The sequence below is a fragment of the Barbus barbus genome (assembly GCF_936440315.1).
Source record: "Barbus barbus genome assembly, chromosome: 20".
In the NCBI taxonomy this organism is placed as follows: Eukaryota; Metazoa; Chordata; class Actinopteri; order Cypriniformes; family Cyprinidae; genus Barbus; species Barbus barbus.
Window position 1 is genome coordinate 16752294 of NC_136748.1, and position 12469 is coordinate 16764762.

The 12469-nt window shown below is 36.8% G+C and overlaps 1 protein-coding gene across 1 annotated transcript; it reads left to right on the forward strand.

The window, feature by feature from the left end:
* Nucleotides 1–1056: 1056 nt before the first annotated feature.
* Nucleotides 1057–7235, forward strand: LOC306885901 (platelet-activating factor receptor-like). The gene is made up of 2 exons (XM_079442707.1): nt 1057–1142; nt 4031–7235. The coding sequence occupies exon 2, from the start codon at nt 4031–4033 to the stop codon at nt 5105–5107; it is 1077 nt and encodes a 358-aa protein (XP_079298833.1). The 5' UTR covers nt 1057–1142; the 3' UTR covers nt 5108–7235.
* The last annotated feature ends 5234 nt before the right edge of the window (nt 7236–12469 follow it).

Consider the following 12469-nt stretch of genomic DNA (forward strand, 5'->3'; position numbering starts at 1 on the left):
TATTATTTGAAGACAAGCACATAAATGACTGTAAATCAGCACTGCACACATTCTTTTCTACCACCAATACATGAGTGCTGCTGTGAAAATTTTAATTTTCTAAATAATTTTTTTTAGCTACCTTAATAGCAGGCTATTTTTAGACATAATAATGATAATATACATAATATTAATGAAAACATTAGGGGTGTAATGGTACCTCAGTTTTGAAGTCACAGTTTCAAACATTTTTGGTACAGCAGGGGGAGAAAACATCCAGTTGTTTTTTTTTAGTTTTTTTATAAATCATTTTATAAAATGTGTCTCTGCCTTTAAATAAACTCAATTATAATTACAATTTTCTTAACGATAAAAAAATCTATCTCAGCTAATGCCATACAATAGGGATTAGAGCAAATACTAAAATATTAAAGGCTGCAATTAACAACTGAGCCCAATCTATTAAATTCTAATATTTTAGATACAATTACCAACTGTACGAATAAGTGTACCATTACACCCCTAGAAGACATTTAAAACACCAAAACTGCACTTACCTGAATAATGTGTCTGGGCAAAGGCTGTTGTTGTAAATAGGGAACTTTTTCATCATCTTCTTCTTTTTTAACAGGGTTGAAAGAGGATGCAGAGTGGGAAATAATGGATACATTTGCAAAATTTCAGTAATCCACCAATAGGAATAAGGGAAGACACAAATTAACCAATAGCATTGCTGGGCTGAGATGTGGATTGCCACTAACCTGCCACACATAACTATAGCAGTTTATATGTGTTTTTCCAAATAAACCAATAGAGTAAAGTTTGGCCCATATGTGCTCAGCCATGCCATACCTAGGCCAAATGTGACCGCTATGCAGCCACATTTGGCCCAAACGTTCTTGCTATCTGGGTATGTTTTCAAACTTTTCTTCAGTTTCCCATGCGTGTGCGTTGTTTCGACTAATCTCATGAAGAGGTGGTGGATAACTGCATACATTTATTGAAAACGAAGACTTATCACAAAGTTATCTGGAAAACATATGGGGAAAATAGGAAGTGACAGCGAGAGGTGTGACTACATGTGATAAGCTTTAAGCTGAGAGCTGAAGGCGTGAACGCTCAGAGCGCAGCGCTAGAGGATCACATTCACCTGGAATTACAAGGTAGGATAAGAGATAAATGTAGTTTTGTGCTCATTTAAAAGCTATTCACACTGTGTCTATGCTACGAGCGAGTGACGCGCCAAAGGAAAGCACACGTAAAAGTGTGCTTTTTCATGTGTAATAGACTAGAGGTGATAGTTTTGGCGTCGCTCGCAGTAGTTGTGTTTCAGTATCAACTTCTATGATATTTTAATGTCGTTTGTTCTGCTTGCGTAATCGGTTTGGTGCTGGGATATTGACACATGTAATGCTGGAAAAGCCCCCTGTATGATTCATACGCAAAAAATGTCACAGACAGTGTAATATTTAACTTAAAAGTACTACTGGAAAATGTATTATTAGAGTAATGCAAACATTGCGATATAATGTGAATAAGTAATGCTATATAGTGCAGGGCTTGACGCTTACCTTTTCCCCAAGGAGCACATGTGCTCCTAAGTCAAAAAATTTAGGAGCGCATTAAAAAAATTTAGGGGCGCAATGCAACTTTTTCAAATGAGGTGTTTTAGCTTAATAAGGGGATACAAAGAGACATTTACAAGCACAATTATTTAATTTATCAGAATACAGAAAGTACACAAGGTTTTTAAATCATTTTACTTCAGACACTATTTAATAGGCTAATCATGTAATTAGTTATAATCCTATTAAACTGTGTCGGTATAAAATTTTCACAATAATCATTGAAGCTTTTGTGACGGTATATGTTTTTGTTTTTAAATCACAATATATAATTTCTAAGTGAAAAAAAGTGTTGTCCTCCTAACAGGTTAAATAACTTTATTAAAGATAATTTACTAAAAGACTTTTATAAAAAATACATAAAAATATAAAGTAAACAAGTGTTTCAAGATTAGAGTGCAAAAGATTGTTCAAATGAACGAAAGAACAAGTAAGTCCCATTTGTTAACATTAGTTAAAGCAGGTTAACATTAACTAAAAATGTGCAATAGCTAATTGTTGCAGTAGTTAATATTCTTTGTTAATGTTGATTAATAAAAAATACAACTATGTTAGTTAATGTTAGCTCCATTGAATTATATTAAGACAACTTTTGATTTTATAATGTATTATTAAAAGTTGAAATTAAGATAGCATTATTAATAAATGCAGTCATTGTTTTTTTCATGTTAACTAATGGAACTTGTGTTACTGAACAATAATAACGAATCAGTCGTTGATATATAGATAGGCCCACTGTTCTCTATTATAGATCAGTGGATGGGCCATGTTTTAGCTTAGAAACATTGTTTGAAAATAAATAGCTCATTAAGTCTTTAAGTAAGAATTATTTGATGCTATTGTGAAGACTAAAGCGAATATAAATATCTAAATGACTGTGAGTGTGAAACATTATTTACACAGTTTTAGGAAAGTAGCGCAGCTGATTTGTTTACTGGGTTACCGGGGTAACGGCAGCGCCCTCTAGTGGCGAATGTGCGTCATTCAGCGCGTCTTCACTTTAACTCGCTCCGCTTTTCTTCTCATCTGTGCTCATTTAAATTAAACCGTTGCCTTTTTAAAGTTCTAATACGTTTGTTATAGGCTACTGTATCAGTTAGGCTGTTTTGTATTTTGTTTTGTATTCGCACTTGTGCTCCTAAATACATTTTCCAGTTCGCACACATCTATTTTTAGTTGCAAATGCGAGTGAAATGCTCGCACTGTCGAGCCCTGTAGTGGTTCTGCTTACAATTACGCATGTTTTTTTATTGCTATTGTAATCAGTTATAGGAGAGACCGGAGCTATAGTTGTCACATGGATTTTATATTAAATAACCACACTAGAAAATAAGCATATATTCAGGTAAATGTCTACTATATAATGTTGTCACTGTATAATACGCGTTTTTACTTGCATTCTTTTTTAAATACCTTTACTGTTTCTGGAAAGCCGCCGTTTACTGGCAGGTTCCATTGCAACAGCTTACACATATTGCGTGACAATATGCTATGTAGTGCAGGATGCCACCTTATGCATGCCACAAAGGGTAATATGGTGAGTGAAGTTCCAGGGAGATAACAGCAGAAATGTTCACAAGCTGTTTTTAGGTCAAGACTTTAAGGTCTCTTATCAATAGCTTCTACATTATATACTGAAGAATAATAATAACTTTTCTATTTAGAAAAATGCTGAACGAAAAGTACATGATTGTATCTGACATTGTAAGTCCTGATGAGAAAAACATATTTTGATGTAACATGGTGTCTAGTTTAAAAAAAAAAAACTTCACAAATTCATTTCCTGCTTTCAGCAAGAGATTGTAGATAAATTTGCAATGATGAGAAAAAAAAACCCCTGATGCTTTCCAGAACATGTGATCATGAGAAATAAGTGTTACCACTCTCAATGCTGCTCTCCCACATTTCTAGTTAATAAAAGTGAAGTTCACTTATCCTGTGTTTACTGTAGAGACCGCTCTAAAGCCCAAAGTAGCCCTATATATTCAGTGCAAAAATGTGTTCCGTGTGAACAGCCCAAAAGGATGAATGTGTAAACATCATGTTTTGTGACAGTATCAAACATTGTCCAAACTAGTGTCTGAGCTTGGGGCAGGACTGTTAGTTTGACCAGCCGGTGGCATTTGGGGGTTCAGGTGTTTGGGAAACCTGTTTGAAAAGAGTTTCAAAAAAGTTTGAAAACAATGTCAATTTCATTATTTCAATGTGGTGCAGAAATTAGACGTTACTTTTAAGGCAACACTTACTATAAAAAACTTCTAAAAAAAAAAAAAAAAAAAAAGATCTAACCATTCTAAGCAGAGAGGGGAATACTACCTCCTCAATCTCCTGCACAGGCAATATCATTTTTAGATGACTACTTCAAAGTATATTGGAAGGAACCAAATTTAATTGTATATTGCCTTTTTGGTCTGTTTTGTTCTCAGATGCACAAGATGATGACTCCTACCACTGTCTTCATGCCCGTTGGAAATAACAGCAGTGCCAACATATTCATTGACTCAGAGTTTCGTTACACTGTCTTTCCTATATTCTATGGCCTGGTCTTTGCCTTGGGGTTAATGGCCAACTGCTACGCTCTTTATGTGCTGCACCATATGCGGGAGTCTAAAGCCATGAATGAGATTCGAATCTACATGACCAACTTGACCGTTGCAGACTTGCTGTTTGTGTCCGCTCTACCGTTCTGGATTGGCTACTACATGAATCAGGGTAGCTGGAAGTACTCAGATCCCCTCTGTCGTCTCACAGGCTCATTTTTCTTCATCAACACATACTGCTCTATTCTCTTCCTTACTGTCATCAGCATTAATCGTTACTGGGCTGTTACGAGGCCGTTGGTGGCTGCTTCTTCTGACTGCTGGAAACGTGGAGCAATCGTCTCAGCGTTCATCTGGATCGTCACTCTTGCGGCTGCAGTTATGTATCTCACTCAGCCGGGAATCCAGAAGGACAATGACATTTTTCGCTGTTTTGAGGGTTATCAAAACAAGAGTGACTCTGAAATATATACAGTGGCTATCACCCACTTCATCATTATTGGCTTGTTCTTTCTTGTTTTCTTGATGGTGATTGTCTGCAACATTTTGATTGCTCGAGCTCTTCTGACGCAATCCATCAGTCAGCCTCGAGCCAGCACAGGAAAGCGTCCCAGTGGTACCAAGCGCCGAGCTTTGAGGATGCTGTGTGCTGTCATAGGCGTCTTTGTGATCTGTTTCCTGCCCCACCACTTGGTTCAGGGTCCCTGGGTGTTGTCTGTGCTGCACTTGAGGAAAGATTGGAACATGGAAACTCACCAAAGCTTAAACGATGCTCACCAGATTACCCTTATGCTTATGGGGCTCAACTGCCTTCTAGACCCTCTGGTGTATTGCTTCGCCACCACAAAGTTCCGCAAGTACATCCAGAACCATTTCACAAAGGTCAAGCATAACAAAAACTGTTCACGCAACACATTAAGCACAGCTATGTCACTGAAGAGCAGACATCAAAGTGAAATATGAAGAGCAGAAAACCGCTGAGAAATATTTGGTGTCTGCTTATTTTAGCTAATTATAATCTTATATAGACAGTTTTAGATTTTAGTGCAATTTAATTTCAAGTAATCCAAATTAGGTTCTGTTTGGATTCTTAAAGGGAAAGTTCCTCTAAAAATTAAAATACTGTCATCATTTACTCACCCTCGTGTTGTTCCAAACCTGTATGATGTATTTTTTTATATTTAAAAAAATGCCTTAAACAAACCAGTGAAAATCTCTTCTTTTCTTTTTGAATTATCTCTTTAAATTTATTCAAATTATTGACATGATTTTCAATTGCTGCCCCTTGCAGACAAACGAGAGAATTCAAACTCTTCAAATTATTCAATGCATATGATAAATCCTTTATAGACTGAAATATTAAGCTTTTTTACCTGATTCTTGTATTGTCATATTGTCTTTTAAAGAAATAATTCACCAAAAAAGGAACGTGCATGATTTTTTTTTTTTTCCTTTAATGACAACATTTTAATTTTTGGGTGAACTATGCCTATAAATGTTTGCACTTGTGTAGGTGGAATATCTATATAGGTTAAGCAAACATATTATCTGTAAAAGGATTGCTATTCTTGGTTAGATGTGGTGTTCATTCTTGTGTTATGAATAATGAAAGCATGATGCCATATCAGTAGACAGTCTTTTCTAGAATAAGGACGACAAATGAGTGAAGGTGATGCTGGTGGTTGATCTGACCAAACCAAGAGGTCATAAGAACAGAAGAGAGCTCATTTGCTTTTTTAGACATAATGCAGATGAAAGAAGCGACCTATTTCCCGTAACACAAGAGCTTCACTGTCTATCTTAAAAAGGGAGAGATTGAGGTGCTGCTGATGAGTTTGGATTATCTGGAATATAAATCATGTTACTATGACAACAAATATTTATTGTACTACCTTGCTTGTTTTGAAGTAGCTCTATGAGGAGGATTCCTGTGGGCTAGTTCTTTCTCCACACAGGAAATATATGTATTCTTTTGCAATGGTTTGTTTTCCAGAATGAGGAACTTGAACCGCACACATCCCCTGGAAATGTACACATAAACTTTGAAATGACCAATAAACTGCCCTTTTCTTGATCTAGAAAACAGTTTTTTTTCCCACAAAGAAGTAATTATTAGTAATTATTATTCTGATTATGAAATGTAGGTCTGTTGACTCTCATTTTGTTCTTAATTGTATGAACTGAAAAGAAAATATCTGCACAAGTTCTATGATAGCATTTATTTAACAAGATGTGATACTTTTTTTCTAATATACTGTAAGTTGAAATCTGTTTTATATGTATGGTTTATATGTAATGCTTTGCAAAGCAAGACATTTAAGAAAATATGTGATTAAATTCCCAGTAACGTCTTGCCATTTTTATTGTTTAAAAAGGTGTGTACATAAGCTGTGTGTTTTATTTAGACAGTTATTCAATGATGTTCATTTCCTTGTGGCATTAACACATTTTAAAATAGCATAATGCTTGTATGACAGCTGCTTCTGCTGAATCTTTCTCAGTACTTAACTTCTGCATTAAGCAGGAAGTTTTGCAAGATGGTGTTATGTATGATCTTATTTGTAAAGTTATGAAAGTTCTCATTTACTCACCCTCAAGTAGTCCCAAACCTGTATGAACTTTGTTCTGCTGAACACAAAGGAAGATATTCTGAGGAATGTGGGAAACAGAGCAGTTCTGGGGCACCATTGACTTCCATAGTATATATTTTTTTTTCCTACTATGGAAGTCAATGGTGCCCCAAATCAGCCTGGTTACAAACTTTCTTCAAAATATCTTCCTTTGTGTTCGGCAGAACAAAGAAATTCATACAGGTTTGGGACTACTTGAGGTTGAGTAAACGATGACAGAATTTAAATTTTTGGGTTAACTATCCCTTTAAAGATAGGTGTAATGGAAAATCTCATATTCTCACGTTCTATCAACTGCAGATGCTATTCTAGTACAGGAACTCTTTTTATATTTCAGTATAAAAATGTATATATTTCAAATGATCATTGATGTTTTCTCATGAAATAAGGCATTGTATGTCATGTAAACTAATCAGCACTGAAAAGGCAAACTAATAATAATAATAAAAACATTGAACTGTATGTTTTTGCTTTTCTCTGCATTAAACTTTGTATGTTTTGTCTTGATAATATATATTCTGTTTTTCAGGTATGCAATAATAAGCGGCTTTAGATTTCAGCAGTCATGCATGCTGGGTGTCAGGTTCATATCCACATTGCGTGCATCTGTGGCCCCCAGTGGTGACTTAAAATTGTGATCAGTGATTAAGTCAAGTCAAGTCACCTTTATTTAATTAGCGCTTTTAACAATGTAAATTGTGTCAAAGCAACTGCACAATATCAAAAAAGGAAAATAGTGTGTCAATAATGTAAAATGAAAAGATTAAAAAAAAGATTTTCAGTTAAAGGCATTTCATTATTGAATTCAGTGATGTCATCATCCAGCTCAGTTCAGTTTAAATAGTGTCTTTGTAATCAGGCCATCTGATCCGGACACGGACTGAGAAACAGAATAGAAACAGACAAATATTAGCGTAGATGATATTCTTCTTATGATGTAACGAGTACATCATGTGTTATGGGGAGTGTTCCCGGTTCCGGTTGATCTAATTAATGCAGCCTAACAATACTTTAACGGATTTGAATAATAGAAGTGTATTAGTGTGTTATGTGTAAGCCAGGTTAAAGAAATGTGTCTTTAATCTAGATTTAAACTGACAGAGTGTGTCTGCCTCCCGAACAGTATTAGGTAGATTGTTCCAGAGTTTGGGTGCTAAATAGGAAAAGGATCTGCCGCCTGCAGTCGATTTTGATATTCTAGGTATTATCAAATGGCCAGAGTTTTGAGAACGCAGCAGACGTGGAGGACTATAATGTGATAAGAGCTCGCTCAAGTACTGAGGAGCTAAGCCATTCAGGGCTTTATAAGTAATTAACAAGATTTTAAAATCTATACGATGTTTGATGGGGAGCCAAACAGAGCCGGGCTAATATGGTCATACTTCCTGGTTCTAGTAAGGACTCTAGCTGCTGCATTTTGGACCAATTGTAATTTGTTGATCAAGCGTGCAGAACAACCACCCAATAAAGCATTACAATAGTCTAACCTTGAGGTCATAAACGCATGAATTAGTATTTCTGCATTTGACGTTGACTGCATAGGTCGCAATTTAGACATGTTTTTGAGATGGAAAAACGCAGTTTTACAGATGCTAAAAACATGGCTTTCAAATAAAAGATTGCTATCAAACAGCACACCTAGGTTCTTAACTGATGAAGAAGAATTGACAGATCAGCCGTCAAGTGTTAGATAGTGTTCTAGGTTATTACATGTGGGGTTTTTAGGTCTGATAATTAACACCTCTGTTTTTTCAGAATTTAGCAGTAAGAAGTTACTCGTCATCCAGTTTTTTATATCGACTATTCATTCCGTTAGTTTCTCAATTTGGTGTGTTTCACTGGGCCGCGAAGAAATATAGAGCTGAGTATCATCAGCATAACATTGAAAACTAACACCATGTCTCCTGATAATGTCTCCCAAGGGTAACATGTAAAGCGTGAAAAGTAACGGCCCTAGTACTGAGCCTTGAGGTACTCCGTACTGCACTTGTGATCGATATGATACCTCTTCATTCACTGCTGATGGCGTTCAGATAAGTACGATTTGAACCATGCTAATGCACTTCCACTAATGCCAACAAAGTGTTCTAGTCTATTTAAAAGAATGTTGTGGTCGATAGTGTCAAACGCAGTGCTAAGATCCAGTAGAACTAATAAAGAGATACAACAACGATCAGATGATAGAAGCAGGTCATTTGTAACTCTAATGAGAGCAGTCTCAGTACTATGATACGGTCTAAATCCTGACTGGAATTCCTCACAAATACTATTTTTGTCTAAGAAGGAATATAATTGCGAGGATACTACCTTCTCTAGTATCTTTGACAGAAAAGGGAGATTTGAGATCGGTCTGTAATTAACTAAATCTTTTGGATCAAGTTGTGTTTTTTTAATGAGAGGCTTAATAACAGCCAATTTTTGGATTTACCCTTTGCCTTGCCGTTTGGACTCTGTTTGCACCTCTCTTGGACTATTGCTCATATACCTGGATTACCCCTTCTGTCAAGCCCTTTGGATATTGTATGCCGATCGCCGACCACGCCTGTTTACTTGAGTACTCTTCTGTCTTGCCCTCTCTATACCTGTTTGCTGTTTATTCGACCCTGCCTGTTATTGACCATGCCTGTAAATAAAAGCTTGCACTTGGATCCGCACGTCTCACATCTCGTTCGCCCCGTTACAGCAGCCAGTACTAACTTGGATAGAAAATCAGCAAATTCTTTAATAAAGTCTGTGTGGTGCCCTGGTGGCCCGTATACAGTAGTCAGTACAAACATCACAGGGGATTTATCACTAACACGTGTTTCTCTAGATAATGTTATACGCAGCACCATAACTTCAAACAAGTTATACTTAAAGCCTGCCCTCCGAGAAATACTGAGAATATTGCTATAAATTGTAGCAAAACCTCCCCCTTTACCTTTTGGACGTGGCTCATTTTTATAGCAGTAATCATGGGGGGTGGACTCATTTAAAGTAATGTATTCATCTGGTTTTAGCCATGTTTCTGTCAAACAGAGCAAATCTAGATAATTATCATTGATCATATAATTTACAAAAAGTGCTTTTGTAGAAAGGGACCTGATATTCAGTAAGCCAAACTTTATCAATTGTTTCTCTGTATTGTAAAAAACTAAATATTTGTTGAACATCAATTAAATTTTTACTCTTAATTTGGTTTTCTGTATTTTCTAGTTCGGGGAACAGACACAGTCTCTATAGTGTGATATCTGGGTGAAGGAGTCTCAATGTGCTGAGAATTAACTGACTTCTGTGACGTAAGACGGCTAGCAGACGGTCGGCTTAGCCAGTCTGTCTGCTTCCTGACCTGGGCCCGAGTTAGTCAAGTACGAACTCTAAGACTATGTGCCATATTTCTAGAGAGAAGAGCGGCACCACCCCAGGAGGGATGAACACCATCTCTTTTCAACAGGTCAGCTCTGCCCCAAAAACTTGTCCAATTGTCTATAAAGTCTATGCTATTCTGCGGGCACCACTTAGACATCCAGCCATTGAGTGACAACAGTCTGCTATGAATCTCATCGCCACGGTAAGCAGGGAGCTGACCAGAGCATATTACAGTGTCTGACATCGTACTTGCAAGTTCACACACCTCTTTAACATTATTTTTAGTGATCTCCGACTGGCGAAGTCGAACATCATTAATGCCGACGTGGATAACAATCTTACTGAATTTACGTTTAGCATTAGCCAGCACTTTTAAATTTGCCAAGCTCTGGCTCCCGGTAAACAATGGACTATGGTGGCTGGTGTCTCTATTTTCACGTTCCGTACAATAGAATCGCCAATAACCAGAGCACTTCATCAGGTTTCTCAGTGGGTGCCTCACTGAGTGGGGAGAACCTGTTTGATGTTCTGATCGGAACGGAAGAGCGGTGTTTTGACCCACGACTAGGCTGCCTCACAGTCACCGAGCTGCCCTGCTGCACGGGCTCAACCGGAACCGAACAATGTACAGGACTCCCTGAGCTAGTCGCATCCAAAGCAGTATCTACAGCCCTCACATTCTTACTGTCCTCAACTAAAGTTTGGATTTGTGTCTCAAATTCTGAAACCTTCTCTGTCAGCCTAACTATTTCCCTGCATTTATCACATGCGAATCCCTCATCGCCGATAGAGAGAGATAAACTATACATGTGACCTGAAGTGCAAACAACAATAGCAGGAGAAGAAGCCATTACTCACCGTGACTGGAAAGTGGCAAGTTAAGTTGGTATCATTCATCACTGTTGTTTGATGAACTTGTGAAAAACGGAGCGAGAAAAAAGAAAACAATAACAGGCGCGAATAGAAACGCGAATGGAACCCCGAGTAACAGGCTAACCAGCTGATGCGCTGCACTCACGGTTTTAAAAGTGAACGATCAAATTAGTTAGATTAGTTTGATAGATAATACCAGAAATATGGTGGGAATTAAGTTATATATTATCACTTTAAACAACAGAGAGTGAAAGTAAGGTAAAGATTCAATAAAAAAGCAGAGCTACAAATGCAAACCTCTCAGCAGCACAACAGACAGGGACAGACTGAAGCCCATGATTAGTCTTATGTTGCCAGATAAGTACAATAAAAACAGCAGTATACTTTAACTTTTTCTTAATTATGTTTCCAAGGGCAAAATTATGTTATTTACTATACAAAATTACATTAAATACAACTTTAAAGAGACAGTTCACTCCAAAAAGAGAATTTACTAATGTCATCCCAGACCTGTTTGGTCTTTCCTCTGTGAAACAAAAAAGAAGAGATATTCATAAATTATAAGTCACTGTATGCAAATGGTGACAGAATCTTAATTTTTGGGTGAACTCTCTCGTTAAGATCTACAGTAGTGGCCAAAATTATAACACCTGACAGATCTGAAAATATTGACCTTTCTTGCCTCCAAAAAATGATTTAATTCGATAATGTACATGAAACATGCAGATGGTTGCTCTGAGCACAACAAATATCAGATGAAGTGAGTCCACTTTTAACTTTAATATTTGGTATGTCCACTTTTTCAGCAATTACAATTACAATTACATCCTGAAAACTTCAACACTAATGTTGAAGCAACTCAAGCCAAAGGCTTTCCTTTGAATATACTCTAGATCTGTCCAGTTTATTTTCCAACTCGCCCCAAATTTGCTCGATGGGGGTTGAGGTCCGGACTTTGGGGGGGCCAGTCCATCATTTTCAATGTTCCAACAGATTCCTTCCATCGCAGGTAGTTCCGATAATAGTTTGTTTTATGGGTATTGTAATGGCCAATTCAACAAAAAACAACTGAAACCTCTTAAATATGCAAACTGTTGTAATAATTTTGGCCACCACTTTATAGACAGCATCTATGGCCTGTGGTTGATCTTTAGAAAACATTTTTAACCACACCTCAAAAAAACAAACAAACAGTAAATATTTACAATAATACTTAATAAAGCCTCACAGGCAAACCAGGTTGAGTGCTTAAAATTAAAAATGTGAATATGTATATATCTAAGTGCTGTCCTAATTTTTTTAGTTTGTTATTTCAGCTGTACTGTGGTCATCTGAGGTGGGGCTACTTTTATAGATGTAGAAATTCTATATTTACGTAATTCATGTAGGTGGAGTCTGTCAACAGTGCTTTATAAATATTTATTCCCTATCCTGCGCTAACACCTCCATTTCCATTCCTGGAGAGATACAGCAA